The 21,471-nt window shown below is 48.7% G+C and overlaps 1 protein-coding gene across 1 annotated transcript in view; it reads right to left on the reverse strand.

Annotated features, from left to right (window-relative positions):
• Positions 1-16,088: 16,088 nt before the first annotated feature.
• The window catches only part of LOC121832899 (choline O-acetyltransferase-like), a 33,733-nt gene continuing 28,350 nt past the window's right edge, over positions 16,089-21,471 (reverse strand). Inside the window, exons 5-6 of the mRNA XM_042293500.1 lie at positions 17,519-17,641; positions 16,089-16,215 (exon numbers count right to left, since the gene is read on the reverse strand). Coding sequence (XP_042149434.1) covers positions 16,089-16,215; positions 17,519-17,641 — 250 coding nt within the window. The remainder of the gene's footprint in view (positions 16,216-17,518; positions 17,642-21,471) is intronic.

The raw sequence follows: 21,471 nt of genomic DNA on the forward strand, positions 1-21,471 counted from the left end.
GCAAGGGCTCTTCGACAGCGGTACTGTGCCAGGAACGTGGCAACGAGATTTGGTTACTCCGCTACACAAGGGAAAAGGGAAGCCGACGAATGGACCAAAATATTACCGTCCTGTGTCAATCACCTCGATTGTCTGTCGGACATTTGATAGGATTGTTAACGGCCAGCTTCTCAACCACCTTGAAGAATCCGGCTATCTCTCCGACAGTCAGCACGGCTTTCGAAGAGGTCACAGCTGCGAATCAGCCCTGGCAACCATTACTCATTTTATCAGTGATCACATGGATAGTCGAACCATGACAGATCTAATTCAACTTGGCCTAAGCAATGCGTTCGATACTCTCGACATTAATCTCCTGCTTGAGAAGCTCACTCAAGCAGGCATGCACGGTTTCCTATTCACCTGGATATGAAGGTTTCTGCGGAATCGCAGCCAACAAGTTGTGTACTGTGGGGCACGCTCTACAGAGAGTGTCATCTCATCAGGAATGCCACAGGGCTCTGTCCTCGATCCGACGCTCTTTCTCATGTACAGTCGGGGACAAAAGTCTCCAGGACACGCAAACTGCGACTGAAACGCATTGCTCTGCCATCTGCCGGTGGGTCGCCTGGTTTCGAGATCACAGAAAAGCGCATGCGCGTCCTACTGTGCCTGCCAACATGTGCGCTTTCCCGCTCCTCTGCGGCGCGGCGCCTAACTCGGAATCGGGCGCGTGGTACCGCCTCGGAGATAGCGCTTACTGACATGGCACATATCAAGCAAGATGTCACGGCATGTCAACTGAGCGATAAGCTCAACTGGTTATAAAGCAAGGTGCGCTGACACGGCGAAATGCGGCGAAATGCCCCAGGCGGTATCTCGAGTTTCGGAATGTGTAGCAGACGCTCGTCAGCCATCAACGCTATCTCCGAGGCGGTACCACGCGCCCGATTCCGAGTTAGGCACTGTGCCGCAGAACAGCGGGAAAGCGCACATGTTGGCAAACAGAGCAGGACGCGCATGCGCTTTTGTGTGATCTCGAAACCAGGCCACCCGCCGGCAGATGGCAGAGCGATGCGTTTCAGCCGCAGCTCGCACGTCCTGGAGACTTTTGTCCCCGACTGTACGTGAACGACATGCCACGCAACGACTAGTGTATTCTAGTGCAATACGCAGACGATACATCGATCGCGACGACAATTTCGTCCCAGTCTGACGCACGTCACTTGCAAAGCTATCTAGAAGATATAGAGAGATAGATCTCCAGACAACACCTAAGCCTGAGCGCATCAAAGAGTTCCGTGATACGTTTCTCACACTGCAAAGAACCGACAAGCCCTGCATATACTGTAGAAGGCACTCCATCACCCGCATCAGAGCACCTGTCCATCTTGGGTGTCACGTTTTCCCAAAACTTGGATTTTTCCGCACATATTACCGGTGTTATCGCGAAGTCCCGCAGAACGCTTGGCTTCATCACCCGCGTCGCAAGGCCAGGTGGGCCGGCGGACCTGCAGGCACTATATACATCCTTAGTCCTGCTTTCATTGGAATACTGCTCTGCAGTTTGGTCTCCCCCTCAACAGCACCTAATCGAGAGACTGGAGAGTGTGCAGCGCCGCGCAACCCGCAAAATCTGCGCCTGGTCCCCTGGCACGACCGACGTGCCGCACCACACACGGCTCAGAACTCTTGGCTGGCGGCCCCTCGATCAGAGACGGTGGATTTCTCGAGTTCGCGTGCTGTGCCGATTTCTCGACGGATCTATTTCGGGGACTCGCCTATCGGCAGCCGCACGTCTCGGTACAAGATCAGGTCAGCCCGAACTTCTTCGAGGCAGGACTGTTCGTCACAGCGAATCCCTGCTGCCTGCCGCCATTAGAGACTTTTTGACCATACTATTAGCTTCTCGTAGCCCTCTGCCCACATCACACGATGAATCCCGAGAACTTTGCAAGGTATTTCCTGGACGAATGCCTTCGCGTCTGCTGCGCTCATGATCTTCACTCCCTCACCCCCTCTTTCTCTTGAATCAGAATCATCACCGTCGCCATCGTCATCAGCGATATCATCGTCATCACCACCACCTCCATCATCACTTCCATCATAATTTTAATGCTTCTAAAGCTGGGTAGTGCTATAACTCCCAACACACACGGCGGCAGGCTGGCAGACGCACACGCGTAAGGTTTTTGCCTATCTGATTTGCCTGGCACGCCGCCGCGTGCGCACGTATTTAAGGGGAAATAAATCACTCACTCACTCACTCACTCATTGTGATTTTGGACGAAATGTGTGTTAGCAGGCCCTCTATAAGTTTATCTGAAAAAAAGTTGTTTTCCCTAGTAACAGAGAGAAAATATAGAAATATGGTAGATGTGAAGAGATTGTGTAATAATTCTAAATACAACACTAACTCAATAGTCAGCGCCGAATGAGTGGATTCTTTTTACTGGTGTGCACGCATCAGCGTGAATTTTTTTTTTTTTTTTGTGAGCTGCAAATTAGAATTATAAACAGTCAACTAACCCAATCCTCCAATTTAAGAAAGGGTATTTTACGTCGGTAGTCCTTTAAGATAAAATTACGAGGCTCAGACTCCTTTACAGGCTGACAAAAAGCCAACTAGAGGTTATGTTCAAACACAACTGAATGATTTCATTGAAAAATTAAAAACAAAGGCAATGTATCATTTATTAGTATCGTAACAACAGCGACAAAGCCGCGTCGGCGGTAACTGTTTTCGATGGCTCCGGTTTTAAAACTGCCTTAACAGTGACAGTATTTTACTATTTGATAACAGTTTATTATTCGCATTCTTAGAATTCGTTCCTGCTTTTGTTTTTGCTTGATATATGTCACCCACTCCCGTCTACAATCTCCACGCACCTCTGAGGATATGTGGCAAATAAAATATAAACTTGTTTAAAGCAGCAAAAGAGATCGCGAAGGGACACCTAACCATTCATATTACTAAAGTTGGCACACACACAAAAAAAAAAAAAAAAAACACGCTGAAAACATTTAAAGGTAGAAACCGGAAGTACTTAAAGTTTTGTGCTCGTTACGTCGAAGGAGCCTTCATGTACGCAAACGTCATTTGTATTTTGATACATAGTCTCCGGTTATTGATTAATCCTTTTATGAGCCTATGTATAAAACTGCACCCCGAATTTCGCCAGTGTCAATGGCTGACGTCTGGAGGGGCTGCGTGACGTCACAAAACGCAAATGTTTGTCTGATGATGGGGATAACAGGCGTTGGTCAATTGATGTCTTGTATTTTGTTTCGAATTCTAGGCTCCTAGGCTGTACCCTACTGAAATACTACTCTTTTAATGCAGTTCCCAAGCATGAACAAACACAGCCACGCCTTTTAGCAGGAAATTACTTGCAGACAGCCACAAGCTTCGAGCAAACGTATGCCGTTTCGCGCAAACACAACAGCGACGGCCACCAATCAAACTAGGTGCGCTTGTAAAGCAAAAGATGCAAATTACGCCTTTGAAGCGGCACCTTGGTATACAAACCGGCATCTGGGTACACATGTCGACAAATCCACTGGATTGGTCATGAGGCTGCGCGTCGTATTGGTCGTACCCTCGGAGGCGATGTCCGCGCAGGGGGAAGGCAAACGGCGAATCGTTTAAATGCATGTTGTCGCTTGACTTGGACGAGCTTGGTGAATCGCAGTCACGCTCCATTTTCACACGCGGGTCAAACAGAATCGGGCTGCACGCGTGCTAAATACAACTTCTGGTCTCGTTTCCAGATGGCCTAGCTGTTGGTTTCGGTTTCGCTGCATAATCAAATTGATTGATACAATTCGGGCGAGGAGTGGGTACACGTAGTTTAATGTTGTTGGCACATCATCACACCTCAGATTACGAGCCTCCTGTCCGCTTTGAGCTCAGGTCGTAGCTCTCTCCTGTGAGATGGTCGCTGCATAAGCGGTATCTCGATCTTGACGGGAACCTAGTCTGCGCACGGCGACGACCCTCTTCGCTCGTCACTGCACGTCTCGCGGAAAAGTGTGGAACGTCATGTCTTGGCTCGCATGTGCTGCCTGGTGGTTGTGGTACCCAACCGCGCAACAAAAATCTCACCCAAGCACGAAACAAGTCGAGCACAACAACAAAGACGAAGCACGCTGAGGCGTTCACTCGCAGGCTTGTGTTTTGTGACGTCAGAGCTTCAGTGTTGCCAACGAAAGCACCGTTTACGTCAGAATGCGACTGGAGCAGTATAAATTGACTTACTCACGCAGAGGGGCATATAAAATTCAGATATTGCACGTACGATGAGTCTCGAGGCAATAGCAATAATATCCGATTGTTTTCTCGAATTCAAAATTTGACCGGACAATCCTTTTGAGACTGCTTACGTATAGGAATGTAAAAGTATTTCTACACGTAGTGCTCTCCTACAAGAAGCATCTTTTTCACACGTTGGTGGCATCACGCTCCCCCTCTTCGCAGGCGCGGCGCCCCCGCCGGCTCCATGGCTTCCGTGACCTGGCATCTGCGCTGCTGTGCTTCTCTTTGTGTTTTATGTTTCAGGCGCGTCCGACTAGACCTTGAGCGCCCCCGCCGGCTTCCGCGACGAAGCATATGCGTTGCTGTGCTTTTTTGTGTGTTTTGTTTCTGAGGCCCGTCCGCTTTGACCTTGAGCGGCGCGTGCCTATGACGTATTTTTATGGTCATGTCTCGGGCAACACGCCGACACCGCCTTTCGCGTAATGGGACATCTAACGCTTTTTATTTTAATTTTTGAGTAAAAGCACATTGTCCCGAAGTTTTCAGAAAAGATGCCCGGTAATATATGGTTACAACACCCTTCTGTTTTAGCCGGGGCTAAGCACTGGCGGAGCATCGGGTGTTGTAATCGCAGTTATAGAAACCATCTATTAAAAATCTCTATTAGCTTCCTTCAAAAAGAACGTCCGCTCGTACTTGCCGCATACTTTAAGCAAAAAGGTGGATGTATGATTGGACAAAAGTTAGCCATTGCTAAACTCTACTAACACCACGAATGGGGCGTCGTATTACATAAAATAATTTTTAAGGGCCCATAGCATCAAATTTAAGTATTTTTTGCCACCGAGAGTTGTTTACCCGCTTAAACAACAGCGCTTACGAACTTACCAAAACGGCGTCTTGTTTGCATCTTTCCACGGCTTTCCTCGAGCTCTGCTCTTTTTCTTCCCTGCTTGCCAAGGGGCTGTCAAAGATCTTGCAGAAGGAGAGGCTCTCTTCCGTGGAGGCGTGAAATGGATCAACTCTGCCGTGAAGGAATTGACGAGTTGAAGCCGCTCCTAACACCATGACTGGATTGCCAATACACCTGGTAAAAAATATACCGACTTACACATTGTTCCTGAACACGAATACCAAAAAAGCAGATAAGTGAGGAGTGAATCAACAGAATTTATGAAGTTGAGATAAACAGAACAGTGATTTGATATTTTATACCGTTATTTTTATAATCACTTTAAAAAAAAACGCCTGCATCATCGTTTTCGTATTCCGTTTGCAATTACCAAGTACCCCGCCTGTTGTGCGACAGCAAGTAAATCAGTAGACGTTCTCGTGAAAAACAATTACTCTTTTCTTACGGGGATACTGCAAGCAAGAGTGGATGTAATATGTATACAGAACAAAAATACAGAAATTATCCAATGAAATAAAGAGGGGAAGAGAGGCAGGATTGAAATATCAAAATAATTTTTACAAAAGAAAAAGGAAATAGTACCGTGCTCACCGAAACGAAAGGCACCAGTGGAGCGTGTGAGAGAAAGAGGGATGTGTTGAAAAGAAAGGAAGCCTGGAATATGGAGCGTGCGGCTTCGCGAATATACAGTTACACCAAAGATTCCGGGTGTACCTTAGATTCCAGGAGTAGCTAGGCCATGCACTCGCCTGGTCCACCTCGTTTTCGTTGAGCGTTGTACATTGTGATATTGATGAGCACGGAAACACTTGATAAGTTGAGAGCGTTGAGACCGGAAGTCTTACTTTCAAATCGGTTCAATGATTATGATGTTCAATGAGTGGAAAGCAAAATATAGAATGTGTCACGGAAAGTTTAAATCCGGGAGGCATTTAAGCTAGTCAGAATAAACCACTTTGCTTATACTACGCGACACATTACAGTTTAGAGGGGCTGTGCAACGATATTTGGTAGCAATGTTGGCACTTCGTTATTTTATCCCCATTTTGGAATACAAGAAACTTTTTCCAGTTAGTGAGCGAGAAAAATATTTTGGTGTATCGCTCGTCAAAATCTTAGGCGCTGGAGATAATCAGCCATCTGACTTCAGTCCTCTCATTCACAGGAGCAGGAACTCTGCACTTCGAAGAATGCTTGTATATTACTTTGTTCGCGTTCATATCTCTTCTTGCCCTATTGAATGTCCGTCTCTGGGGCCCACCAGGATTTCTTGAATGTTATTAAATACTCTTCAAAAACTTTTAGGTGTCAGAAATGTCCGTCTAACTTTTCTAAAAGACCCGACGTACCCTTCAAGAAGTTCTAAATTGTGTAAGGGACCCGTCATAGTTTCTGAGAGGCCTGTGGGGTCTGCCCCAGACTTTTCCGTGAAAGCACGGCACTTATCAATATCATTTTAATGGGTCTGTGGGAGAGATCAGGATATATGCATCGGAGTGTTGTGTACTTTTTTTTTTATTATTTCGGTTGCCTGTTTTGAGAAAGTGCTTCACTTTCGGTGTGTTCGAAATTAAATTTGTGGTGACGGTGACACATATGAATCTGTTACCGACGAAGGTCGTCGCACAGTCGTGTTGATATATTTTATAGTGCCTCTAATGGGCGCTGGACAAAACACAAGTCTCACTGCGTTGGGCGTTCGATGAGCTGGTTGTCATCGCGTTCGACGTAACAGCGCGCCCGACACAAACACACAACCAAAAGAAGCGCTCACTCAGCGCTAACTTACAACACTTGGTTTGCGACTTCATAAACACTGCATATGTCGGCTTCATTTTGTTGTTGTTTGATTTGCTATTTTTAGGCGGGTATGCCGTATCATAACCTACACTTCGCCCTTAGAATATATCAGGCCACCCAGCAAACAGTGCGAAGGACGATAACGATGAGCGCCGCTAATTTGCACGCGAACACTGGCAGGTGGCACAAGGCACCTCCCAATTTCTGGTGCAGAGAGCATGCGTACTCTACACCGCCCCAATGGCAGCTCAAAGCGTCATTACAATAAACGCTAGAGGCTCAGCTGGCGCTAGTGTCTACGGGACTTCCGGTAGCAAATTGAAGCAGAGAGCGAGCAGTCTACTTTCCCAGTCTTCCTATGTATTCCTATGTGAAAGCGTACGTGATAGTTTTCTCTTCGCCATTGCATAATACAAATCAGCGTAGTTTCTTTAAACGTAACGGCACCGTGTAACTTTGTTCACATCATAAAGTGTAATTTATTCAGTTGATGCGTTTTTATAGATGTTTAAGTTAATAAAAATTGAGGCAGAGGTCTATGTTGTACTGCGTGATATGTCAATACAAGCTAAGAATTCAATAAAAAAATGAAACGTTTCGAATTGTCTGTAACGCCGAATGTGAGCGCAGCTTTTAAGGAGGAGAAAGGTAGAGTATGCGCCTCCTCCTTCTTCACTAAACTTAGTGGGAATGTTGGCAATGTTAGTTGCTTGGACGTCACGTGTTTTGCATAATGACATCGTACGTGGTTTCACGAGGGTAACCTTTTGACGTTTCCATCGTGACCGTCGTGGGGGTTTTCCTCACGAGGGTAACCCTCATGGGGGTTACTCCGTGGGGGTAACCCTCACAAGAGTTACCCTGACGAGGGTAACCCTCGTAAGACTCACGGGGGTAACCCTCACAAGGGTTACCATTACAGGTGTAACCCTCACGGGGATTACCCTCACGAGGGTAACCTCTGTGAGTGTAACCACCGTGAATGCTATCCCCTTTAAGGGTTACACTCACCCCTTGCGGGTAACCCTCACAGGGGTAACCCTGACGGGGTAACGCTCACAAGGCTTACCCTCGTAAGGGTAACCGTCGTGAGGGTTACCCCTTGAGGGCTACAGCCTTGAGGGTTACCCTCATGAGGGTAACCCTCAATGCTGTAGACCTCAAGGTGTAACCCTCACGACGGTTACCCTCATGAGGGTAACCCCCGTGAGAATTACCTTCGTGAGGGTTACCCTCATAAGGGTTACACTAGATCGTAAGGGTATCCCTCTTGAGAATTACCCCAGTGAAGGCAACCCTCACGAAGGCTTCACGTGACGTCATGAGGGCTACCCTCACGAGGTTAACCGTCCTGACGTCACGCGTGACGTCGCACGTCCCATAATGCAACGCTAAGCAGTTGTGTTGCATATGAGAAACGTTCTAGTGTCACAAACGTTTAGCGTTACACTCAATTTCCAGACACCAGACGCCTACGTTCAAGGAGCCCTGCATCAGGCGCTTTAACGCGTACAATGTGTAAACCTGATAACTGTTCCAACAATGAAGCGATACTGCCGCTGACCGTGCTGATAATCCCGGCGATCTTCACACGCCTTCTATTCTAGTGAGCTCCTCCCACACAATGTGTACAGGTGGTCGAGCTACTCCTAACCTACTTCACTGCTCCTCGCCTACCCCTCTGGTCACATGACCTGCCGTAATCCAATCAGCGTCGAGAACCTCACTCCTCCCTTCTTTTCAGTCAACCAATCAGTGTCGAGCCTACCGGCCACGTTTTTTCTGGGCTTTACAAAATGCCGAACACTTTGACAAAGAGCGTTTCACGTTAATAGCACCTCAAATCACGGGGATGTGTCGATTATTCCTGCTTCCGGTGTCCGCACCATTCGATCGCACGATCATCAGCTCCTCTGTAGCGTCAACAACGGCCCTTGGCGGCCGTGGTTTTTTAGAGCGCAGTGTTATGGAGGTCGCCGACGCGCCGACGCTAGCGAGCTCCAAAGTCCAAAGCGACCGAGCGAGAGCAACCGTTCGCGCGCGGAGCCCCGTCCCGCCGCTTCGCGCGTAACCTGAGCGCCCCGTACCAGAGGCGCCTTTCTTTTATTTCGTTTTAGATTTAATAAACGAGACGTCAGTCTTCAGCCTGACTCCGGCACGAAAGGTTGTCCATGTGTGCCCTTCGCAAAAGAAGGTAAAACGAAACATGGTGTCAGAAGTGCGACCGCTCCGCGAGTCTACTAATAATTAGTATAGCGCAGGATCGTCTACAAACGAAGGGACAATGGACAAGCCCTCAACTTCTGCCGACAACGGCGCTACCGAACAAACGGTAACGGCAACTTTTCGCATCTCGCCACCCGAAGCCTTCAGTTTTACAACACCTAACGAATGGCCGGCGTGGAAGAAGAGATTCAAGCGCTTCCACAGTGCATCAGGACTGCCATCTCAACCATCATCACACCAAGTCGACCCTCTCATCTACATCATGGGACCACAAGCGGAAGACGTCTTACAGACCTTCAAGTTGTCGGACACCGAGGCCCAAGGTTTCGAGAAGGTGATGGAGAACTTCGAACGTTACTTCATTCCTCGTCGAAACGTGGTGTATGAGAGAGCCATGTTCAGCATAAGATCGCAACTGGAGACGGAAACCGTCGAGGAGTACGTCACTGCTCTCCATGGATTAGCCACTACGTGCAACCTATGGACCACTGAAGGAAGAATTGATCCGCGACAGGCTAATTGTTGGTCTTCGGGACAGCAGGACTTCAGAAAAACTTCAACTGGATCCTGATCTGGACCTCCAGAAGGCCATCGCTGCTGCGCGCCAATCGGAAGTGATTAAGAAGCAACAAGTGGAACTCCGACCGACAAAAGAAAAGGATGCCAACGTTGACCGTATAACAGCCAAAAATGGCAGAGCAGCAGGACCTGCTCAGCGAGGAATTGAACGTTCAAATGTTCAAACTCCTACTAAGAAGACCGCGACACCCAAACCAAAAGTCAAACCGCGCCGTTGGTGTGGTCGAGAAGCTCACCCGAGGAGCGTGTGTCCGGCGAAGAATGCAGGCTGCAACAGGTGTAAGAAAAAGGGACATTTTGCAACTGTCTGCAAATCTTCAACTACCGTGAACTCCCTCGTACACGAACAAGGATTCGTAGAAGCTGCAGCTTCTCCTCAAACAGCAAAATGGGACATCGAGATATTCGTCGACGAAACTCCTGTTGTTTTCCTAATTGACACTGGAGCAGACAAAACGGCGTTGCCAGCTGCCATCTTTCAAAAGTTCTTCGCAAAGTGCCACAAGCTCTCCGAGCCCCAACGCCGACTTCACGGTCCAGACGGACGACCCCTTAAAGTCATGGGATCAGCTTGGATGAAGCTCAACTGCCGTGGGCAACAAGCACTCGAAGAAGTTTACATCGTGAAAGGACTTCGCAAACCTCTTTTGGGTAAGCCAGCTATCGAAAAGTTTCGGCTTTGCCCTCAAATCTGCATGACTGCGAACAAAGCTTGCGAACCGAAGAAAGAGTTCTCTCACCTGTTTCAAGGACTGGGATCTCTCGAAGGTGCTCACGTTCTCAAGCTGAAACCTAACGCGACGCCGTTTGCTATCGCATCACCGAGAAGAGTACCGCTTTCGCTGTATCGAGAAACACAGAAAGAGCTAGAAAACATGCAGTCGCAAGGTGTCATCTGTCCAGTAGAAACACCTACTGAATGGTGCGCGCCGATGGTCATCGTCCCCAAACCGTTGGGCAAAATTCGCATTTGTGTTGATCTCACACAACTGAACAAACACGTTCAGAGTGAATATCACCCTATCCCATCAGTGGAGCACACGCTGGGAAGGCTAGCGGGAGCCAAGATCTTCTCAAAGCTGGACGCGAATTCTGGGTTCTGGCAGATCCCTTTAGACGAGAAGTCACGACTCCTGACGACATTCATCACTCCGTTTGGAAGATTTTGTTTTAATCGCCTACCATTCGGAATCACGTCAGCACCGGAACACTTCCAGAGACGTATCACACAAATTCTTCAAGGAATGGAAGGAGCACTTTGCCACATGGACGATACCTTGATATGGGCGTCATCGTCCGAGCAACACGAGCAACGTCTGCGAGAAGTCCTCAGGCGACTCTCATCAGCAGGACTCACGCTCAACGAGGATAAATGCGTCTTTCGAGTAAGAAGCATAAAGTTCCTAGGTCATCAAGTAGACAGCGATGGTGTCCGTCCAGACGAGACAATGGTCAACGCAGTGAAACAGATGCCCATACCGACTTCAAAGCAAGAAGTCAAGCGCATCATGGGTATGGCGACATACCTAGGACGATTCGTGCCACACCTGACTGACCTACTGCATCCACTATCGTCACTGCTCATTTCCAAAGTGGACTTCGTGTGGGATCATCCTCAGCAGAAAGCCTTCGCAAAGTGGAAGGAAATCCTCTCAACCTGCCTTGTTCCCGGAATTTACGACGCCAACAAGCGATCGATTGTATCGGCAGATGCGTCATTCTACGGCCTGGGAGCAGTGCTGCGTCAAGAGCAGTAGGATGGATCATATCGCGTCATCGCCTATGCGTCCAGACCACTCACCGAAACAGAGAAGAGGTACGCCCAAATCGAAAAAGAAGGTTTGGCACTCATGTGGGCATGCGAAAAATTCCGAGATTACATCGTGGGAACGCACTTTGTACTGAAAACCGACAACAAACCACTCATTTCTCTGTTCGGATTGAAGTCATTGGACGACCTAATCCCACGGCTTCAGAGACTGCCCATGCGTTTAATGCGCTACTCATTCGAAGTTGTCCACGTTCCGGGCAAGGAACTCCAAGCAGCTGACTCGTTGTCAAGAAGCCCTCTGCCACAGCGGCAAGACAGAGAGATGCAAGAAGAAATCGATTGCTTCATTCGACACATAGAGACGTCCCTACCAGCAGAGCAAACGAGTCTCCAATGGATAACGGCAGAACAGAAGAAAGACCATGTTTGCCAAAGACTCGCCAGCTACAGCCACAAAGGTTGGCCAAATCGTCGAGATCTCGGAACAGACCTCAAAGAGTACTACGAGTACCGTCATCACATTGCTGTGCAAAACAGCCTTCTCATGAATGGTTCTAGAATAGTGGTACCAGAATCCTGCCGTCCACATATCCTGCAACAACTTCATGAAGGACACATGGGCATAGGCAAATGCAAAGCACGGGCAAAGGTATCGGTATGGTGGCCGAGGATAAACGATCATATCGAGCGCCTGGTCAAGAACTGCCAAAAATGCATTAAAACTGGCCAGAACCGAAAGCTCCCCCTCATCCCGTCAGAGTTTCCTAGTCGACCGTGGGAGAGAGTGGCGATGGACCTCTTTTTCATTCACGGGAAATGGTGGCCGGTCGTCGTCTACTACTACTCTCGCTACCCCAAAATCGCTCGACTGGAAAGCCTCACAGCAGCGTGCGTAATAATGCACTGCAAATCGATATTTGCGAGGCTTGGCATCCCAGAAGTAGTGGTGTCTGATAATGGTCCTCAGTTTGCGGGAGGTTCAGCATTCACCAAGTTCTCACAGACCTACGGATTTAAGCACATCACATCAAGCCCTCGCTACGCGCAGAGCAATGGGATGGCAGAGGCTGCAGTAAAGATCATAAAGAGATCACTCAGCAAAACAGAAGATCCGTACGAGACACTCATGATCTACCGTTCAACGCCTCTGCCCAACGGATACAGTCCGACTGAACTTCTCATGGGGAGAAGGATGCGTACAACGGTACCGATCGCCACTCAGCTCCTTGAACCAAAGCTACCCGACCAAAAAGAACTGCGTCGCTATGAGCAAGAAAACAGGAACCGACAGAAGCAATACTTCGACCGGCGACACGGAGTGCATCAACTCGATCCACTCGGCTCTGGAGAGCGAGTTTGGGTCATTGACCTCAAGCGAACCGGAGTTGTTCAGAACAAGGCCCATGCACCACGATCTTACTAGATAACGTCCGAGGGCCAAGAGATCCGAAGAAATCGCACGCATTTAATTCCTTTCCCCGACGAACAAGATAAACAACGAATCGAAGAGTTCCCCGAAACAACCACGAGGCCCGAGGAAACGTGTGCTGACACCTCTCACAAACATTCTCGGCACGGCCGGTGTGTAAAAGAGCCAGACAGTTTCGGCACTTCAAAGCTCCCTTAGAAAGAGGGATGTTATGGAGGTCGCCGACGCGCCGACGCTAGCGAGCTCCAAAGTCCAAAGCGACCGAGCGAGAGCAACCGTTCGCGCGCGGAGCCCCGTCCCGCCGCTTCGCGCGTAACCTGAGCGCCCCGTACCAGGGGCGCCTTTCTTTTATTTCGTTTTAGATTTAATAAACGAGACGTCAGTCTTCAGCCTGACTCCGGCACGAAAGGTTGTCCATGTGTACCCTTCGCAAAAGAACGTAAAACGAAACACGCAGCTCTTAGGGGCCCGTTTCCGGCTTGAGCGGCGTCGGCGTCGCCGTCGCCGTCGGCGTAACCAAGGTCACCCTAAGGTCACGTGACCCCTCTCAAGGTCACCCAAAGGTCACGTGACCCCCGAAGTCACGTGACCTCTCCCAAGGTCACCCCAAGGTCACGTGACCCCCAGGCCACGTGACCCCCAAGTCACGTGACTCCCCGGGTCACGTGACCTCCCAGGTCACGTGACCCCCAAGGTCAGGTGACCCTTAAGGTCTGTAACCCCTAAGGTCACGTGATCCTCACAAGGTCACGTGACCCCCAAGGTGTCGTGAACACCCGAGATCACGTGGCCCCCCAGGTCACGTGGCCCCCTCCCCGAGGTCACGTGACCCCCCCCCCCCCCCCCGAGGTCACGTGACCCCCCCCCCCCCGAGGTCACGTGACCCCCTCCCACCGAGGTCACGTGACCCCCCCCCCCCCCCCCCCCCGAGGTCACGTGACCCCCTCCCACCGAGGTCAGGTGACCCCCCGGAGCATATTGAAGAATGAGGGGAGGAGGAGGAGGAGGGGTCTACCCTCCCCTCAGTATTTTTCCCTCCTCCTCCTCAAGAGCTGTGCTCCAATTCGGCGTTACAGGGAGTTGTAAACGGCTTTCACTTTTGTCTTCTTCGACAAATGAAGAGTCGAAATTGTTGCTAAGACGGTGGAACTGACCAGTCTTTTAATGCGACTGGTGCAGCAGTTAACTGGAACAAATGCTCCGGTTTCTGTCACGGCTTCTAGGCCACGACGCCCTCGACTTTTAAGGGCATAAGTTGAACCTTTGTGCTAGCCAGCTACCTCGGCACGCCACTAAGCTCGTTCCGTAACAGCTGGGTGCACTGGTCGGACATTGCTGCCGACCTGGGTTGGGGTGCTTCGAGATGCAACAAACAGCGATCTTTCCATCTTCACCCGAGCAACAGTGTGTAATGTTTTTCTAAGGGCAAAGCTGTGGTATGCATCATAAGCACTTCACTGCGTTTGCATGAGTATTCAGAAATTTCCAGAGATGTCTCCCGTTTCGCACGGAAGACATCTCTTGTCTCCCGTGCGAAACGGCGCCGTGTTGTTTGAAGTCCGGTGGCTTCGTTGCGTTTCCATAGGAGCTACGCCTTTTTCTTTCTTTACTTTTTCCTCAGGTAAGTTCGTTCTTTGCAAACTTTACAAAAAAAAATGCACCATCTGTGGGAAACAGAGCACAAAGTCGTAGCGCGATAGGTTAAAAAACGAATTTTGCGGTCGATTTAAAGAGCCTGGCGTTTCATTGAATCACCCTGTAATTCAACGCCTCCGCCTCTGACGCTACAATGCCTCATGTGACGTCACGACACGAACAGCCATGCATTTTTGCGAAATTTGGCGTGAAAACTCGTATTGACGTTCATAATTCATTTAACAAATATAGGGGCGTATTTTAATCAAATGAATATCACATCTAACAATATTCACGACCTTTCAACATCATCAGCGCAAAAACGTAGGTTTTTACGCTGATCAAGCGATTGTCACCGGACAATCGCTCAAGCTAAAACGAGATATACAGGCAAGGCCGAAACTTTTGGAGGCGCGATGTCACCGACGTCACCAACGTCACATGGAGAAGGTAACTCTGAATGTTGGACATATCGTTTGGCTTCCCATTTTTTCACGCTTTCGGAGAGTTGGTGATGTAGTGACATATGAAAAATGTTTCAACAGTGAGTCAAATACGATTTTATCTTCACTCATTTGTTTAATTTTGTGTTTTAATTATTCAAAATCATAATATATAATTTAATTAAAATATCGAAAGGTCCAAGGTTAAGTAACATAGCAAACGAAACTGCCACGTATTGATCAAAGGGTGTGGCATCCGGCGGTAGCATTTCAACCGAATGCGCTGAAACGCAGCCTGTCGTCAACAGTCACAAATGGCATAAAAACAGTTATAGTGTGTACGATTGCATGCAAAAGCAAGTGTGTCAACCAGCATCTATCGGTAAGCTGCCTAATCTTAAAGGTATCTCTTTATTCTAAATATGAAGCGGTTATTTTGGGGATTTATTTTTTTTATCCGATCCATTGTTCTCTAGTGTCAATTTTTTATGTTGAGGAAACGAGCGGTGCTTATCGAGGATTATGTTGAAGAAAGTGGAACTGGAGCATAGGATTTCTCAATCCTTATGTAACATGCCCATGTTCGGAAAACGATAAGAGAAGGAAACGTAGCGCTAAGAGAAGGAAACGAGATAACGGGTATGATTCCGAAGAAACCAGATCCTTGATGTGTTTCAGGAAACATATAACCCCGAATTGAACATGCACCTGAATCATAGAATTCCAAGCTTAACTGGAAGATATGACTACCTACTGTTTTTTTTTTCGTGTTAAGGCGGAACACATTCCACACCGAGGCTGTTTCTTTTTTTCGGAATTACACCGCTTAACGTGTTTCCTAGTATCAGTAGCGGGACATAGAGGTGAGGGAACTTTATGCTTCCGTTCTTCAACACAATTACCGATCAACATGCATCATTACCTTGATACAAAAAAAAGAGATAATTCGTTTGAAAAAACTAAGTTAAAAACACCCCAAATATGAAAAAAAATTAACGCCGCCAATGCGTAACCCTCATTTCCATCAAAACTCGTTACGCGTGCAAGGAATCGTCCTCTTACCTGAAGGCCGCCAGTTGAACTGCCATCTGCGTGTAGCCGTCCGGACTCATGTTGTACGACTGGATGAACTTTTTTCCATAGTTTGAAAATTGATAGAAGAGCCTTTCAGTACCGCCGGCATATCTGTGGTGTTAATTGTCAATATTATGGATTACAGTATTCTAAACCGGTAATCGCAACTCGTTACCCTTTTTTTCTCTCTCTTTCTTTTAAAGTATCATTTTTCGCGAAATGCTGCTGAAGAACAATATGGCTCTCATCTCTGACAAATTTCGAAAAGTCAAATCGGGACGAAGGAACATAAGAAACATAAAAATTGAATTTCAATACATATTTACAGATATCAAACTCGACCCCTCTGGACCTAGCCATAGAGGTGGCTTGCACATGACGTCAGACCGCCCTTTTCTCTGATGACCGGATGCGTATTTGTTAATGCAGCGGAAGCTCGCGCCCTTTCCCTCTTATGTCCGGCCTAGTGACGTCAGTGCAAGCTATGTACACCTACGACCTATTTGCCGACTCCTGTTTGCTCCCAATAAATATAGCAGGTTAAAATAATTCTCTTCAGAGAACTTCGGCGGCTGGAAAATCAAATTTTGAAAAGTAGTACTGCCCGTCATATTGAGTATAATTATACCAAGGATAGCCAGTGTTTCGTACGTTGTAAAAAAAAAAAAAAAAACGAAACAAATTAGCGCCTGCAATCAGACAACTTGATCTTTTACGAAATGTGCATTTGGGTAGTCCATTTTACCTTGTGATATTTCAAAACGTATCTCTCTTTCTGTAATAAATCATACTAGCACACTTCCCTAGTCAACTCTGGAAGTGATCTCAGACCATAAATTAACCATGAATGTAACCTACGGCGGCATCTCCAGATATGCGCACCTAGCAGTCAACAAAGTCCGTCGAATGTTTACTTCACCTATTAAGAAACAGTGCAAAAAAATTTACCGATTTGACCGTCAAGTTTGTTAGTCTCATTTTGTATTTAGAAAACGAGAACTAATCCGTGTAAAAGTTTAAACGGTAAAATCCACAATCCAGCTGCACATTTGGTGAAGGTTAGAGCTTTCTATGCGCAGCCGCCGATGTATTCAGTTCATTTTACTGTGTAAAAAACATTGTCGGCACTTTCTACTTGCGTTGGGTGATCTTCAGCATCTTTGAGATATAAAAATCCGTGATAATGCCCCCAGTGTGTTGAGATGTGCGAGTAGAATGGCCAACTTTGTTGTTGCCATAACGGAATTAAAATGCTTAAAAGGCAAATATCTGTTTAAAATAATCTCTGTCTCACGCGTGACATTCCCAGTGAGTGTTCCAGCAGGATCTAACGCAGGCCAAAAAGTGAACCGTCCATCAATACCTTGATGTCTAATATCTGATTTTAGGTTGGTCTTGCAGATGGTATACTGACCTTGCATGGGACGATTTCGCTTTCTCTATATCGTGTAACGTATCGGGCCCAAGAACAAATTCCAGTTTTTGTGGAGCTGTTTCCGCGTCGTCCTTAGATGCTTCGAAGCTCCCTGCCTTCTGGCTGCAATATTCGGCATTTATGTTAACGACACACTTTAAGTACATGTTCAGATATAGAGAATAAAATAGCGAGCACTTCGTCCACAGTGCCAACCAACGTATATATATATATATATATATATATATATATATATATATATATATATATATATATATATATATATATATATATATATATATATATATATATATATATATATATATATATATATATTGCCAAGGACGGCAAGTGATGAGGCGATAATAACTATACGTTTAGTGGGGCCCAAAATTGTTCCCCCCCCAAAAAAAAAGGGGACAGAATACAGCAGAGCGTCGGGGGGCGTCGAAGTCGGCGTGACAGCAGAGTCGAACACTGAGGCGAAACTGACTAGGCTCGCCTTGCGGAACCCCTTATGTACCCTCGTGGGCTTCTGGATCGTTCGGCGCAGACCTTTCGGAGCGTAGAACATTTGGAACTCGATTAGACGAAAATGTTCTCGAACTTACTAGAAGGCCAAGTTGAATGAATAAATAAAATGACAGTCCGCTAACTAGAATCGAACCTACACCTTCCGCGCGACAGTCAAGCGCGTTAACCACTCGGCCACGCACGCGCCTGCTCGGCAACGCGCGTGAAATTACCCCCCCCCCCCCTCCCTCCCCCTTTAAAAGCGCATCGTCTCGATGCGACATGCCGGAAAACAGAAACGGTAAAACAAATAATAATGGCAAACTACGTAGACTTGTGCAACATAATCCTATCAAGCGCATTACAAAACAAAACTCACAGTCCTATCGATTGTATACAGTACGGCCTGGGGCGCACTCTATGGAAGACTGCCGGTAGTGGAGAGCGGCGTGATGAAGTCCGTGTTTCGTCGGGCATCACCTCGTAGTTCAGATCCCTGAGTCGACGGAGCACTTTGTAGGGTCTAAAAAAGCACTTCAGAAGTTTCTTGCTGAGACCTCGGCGGTGAACCTGTGTCCAGACCCACACCCTGTCTCCGGGCTGGAAGTGGACGTCCCGACGAGGAAGGTTGTAGCGGCCCGCGTCGACGCGTTGCTGGTCTTGAATCAGGAGTCGGGAGAGCTGACGGACTTCTCCAGCCCGTTTAGAAACCACCTGGGCGTCGTCGCTCTCATTGTCAGATAGCTCATGGGGCAGCATGGCGTATAGCATGGTGTTCACCTTCCGACCATGTACCAGCTGGAAAGGATAGAATTCAGTGGTCTCTTGAACCGCCGTATTGTAGGCGAACGTGACGTAGGGCAACACCTCGTCCCACGTCTTGTGCTCTGCGACGACGTAGATAGAGATCATGCCGGCGATTGTCTTGTTGAGTCGCTCCGTCAGCCCGTTGGTCTGCGGGTCGTACGCTGTGGTACGACGATGGCTGATGTGACTGAGCCGGAGGATTTCCTGGGTTATTTGTGCCATGAACGATGATGCGCGATCTGTAATCGGAACTTCGGGAGCGTCGTGCCAGAGGACGATGGACTCGATCAAAAATTTGCCGACTTCCACAGCAGTCCGTGAAGGAAGGTCTTTCGTTTCGGCGTGCCGCGTGATATAATTTGTGGCGACGATTATCAACCAGCGGTTTCCCGACTTTGATGGCGGAAAAGGGCCAAGCAGATCCATTTCGATCTGCTGGAACGGTGCGATCGGGGAAGCAATCGGCTGTAGGAGACCTGCCGGCTTCGTCTGCGGTTTCTTACGTCGCTGGCATTCGTGACACGATCAAGTGTAGAGGTGGACGGCTTTGGCCAGCTTTGGCCAGTAATACTTTTCTCGAATGCGGGCCAGTGTTTGGCTGTAACCGAGGTGTCCAGAAGTCGGGTCGTCGTTACATGCCTGAAAGATCTCCTCCCGAAGGTCGGTCGTGATTACCAGCAACCACGGTGTGTTGTTGTCCCCGAAGTTCTCTTTGTAGAGCACACCTTGTCGAATGGCGAAGGTCGGCAGTACTTGTGAGAAGACACGTGGCACGGTACTCCCGCCCCCTTCCAGATGCTCGATTAATGCGCGCAGCTCAGGATCGTCCCGTTGACGTCGTGATATGTCGTCGGTGTTCACTGCTCCTATGAAGCACTCGTCGTCATTGTCGTCGCTGCAGCCGGAAGGGTTTTCGACGGAGGCTCTGGACAGGGAGTAAGTCTCGCTGTGCTTCCGACCTGACTTGTAGACCACTGTCATGTTGAACCCGTAGTCGGAGACTCCATCGAGCGAGGCGTCCTGACGAGTCCTTGAGGTTCGCAAGCCAGCAAAGCGAGTGGTGGTCCGTCACCACGCGGAACGGGCTCCCTTGCAACTACGTCCGAAGCTTTGTGGTTGCCTAAACGACAGCAAGGCATTCATTCTCTGTAGTGGAGTAATGTTTCTCCTCCTTAGACAGTGTCCTATTTGCGTAGGCGACGACTCGCTCGATGCTTGCACTTGGACCAGTACTGCGCCCAGTCCCGCGTTACTTGCATCCATGTGAATCTCGGTTTCCGCATCCTGATCGAAATGTCCAAGCACAGAAGGAGTCTGGGGTATTCGTTTCAGCTCGTCGAATGTCTGCTGCTGCTCCTTGGCCCATTCGAACTTCTCGGCGTCCGTCGAGAGTTTTGTGAGCGGTGCGGAAATTTTAGCAAAATCCCGAACGAAGCGTCGATAGTAGGCGCAAAGTCCAAGGAATCTTTGCACGGCCTTCTTGCCTGTTGGCGCTGGAGTCTTCTTGGGGTCTGGGCGGACGCCTTTTTTACTAACCACGTGGCCTAGAAACTCCACTTCGTCATAGGCGAACCGGCACTTTGACGGCTTGAGTGTGAGTCCGGCGGTCTGAATGGTTTGGAGAACAGCTCGAATTCACCGCAAGTGCTCGTCGAAGTCACTTGAAAACAAAAACACTACGACGTCGTCAAGGCAGACGACACAGCTCTGCCGCTTCAACCCTGCCTGTACCGCGTCTATGACACGCTGGAAAGTTGCCGGCGCCGTGCATAGGCCGAAAGGCATCACCTTCAACTCGTACAGGCCAGGCGTGGCGAAAGCTGTCTTCTATTGGTCCCGTTCGTCGACTACGATCTGCCAGTAGCCGCTCTTCAGGTCCATCGATAAAATGTATCGAAAGTGGCGCAGCCGGTCTAGCGCGTCATCGATTCGGGGGAATGGATAGACGTCTTTCTTCGTTACCGCGTTCAGCTTCCGGTAGTCCACGCAGAACCTAAGCGTTCCGTCCTTGTTCTTAACCAGCACGACTTGAGAGGCCCATGGACCCCTTGAAGGCTGGATAACGTCGTCGTTCAGCATTTCTTCCACTTGCTGTTGGATGACCTCCAATACTTTTATTGGGACTCGATACGGCGATCGGTGCACAGGGAGTGGGTCATCCTCGGTGACGATGCGACGCTTCGCAACGGTGGATTGGCGCACCTTCGACGACGTCGTGAAGCAGTCGCTGTATTCGGCGAGGACGTCACTCAGCTGCCGTCGTTTCGAGCCTGGAATCTTGGGGTCAAAATCAAGCTGAGCATGCGGCGAATGTCTTGCTGAGGTGGCGATGATTCTTTAGCAATCGCGGCAATTTCGGCGGAGTTCTGAAGTTTTTCGACGTGGCCCACAGCGGCACTTGTCGTGAGGTGTTGAGTTTCTTGTCGGAAGTTTGTCACGAGGACCATGGTGCGCCCATCCTGAAGTTTAGTCACTACCCTTGCGACGCCTATTCCTCTTTCTAGGAGCAATTGAAGGCTTCCTTCCGGAACAACTTTTCCGCAGGTAGCTGCATCGATCACGACCGGTACGACAACACTTGATCGCGGCGGCAGGTTCACGTGGTCGGCAGCGGCTCAGACGGCGGCTGACGC

This window comes from Ixodes scapularis, unplaced genomic scaffold (assembly GCF_016920785.2).
Source record: "Ixodes scapularis isolate PalLabHiFi unplaced genomic scaffold, ASM1692078v2 PGA_scaffold4__175_contigs__length_147842914, whole genome shotgun sequence".
NCBI classification, from domain to species: Eukaryota; Metazoa; Arthropoda; class Arachnida; order Ixodida; family Ixodidae; genus Ixodes; species Ixodes scapularis.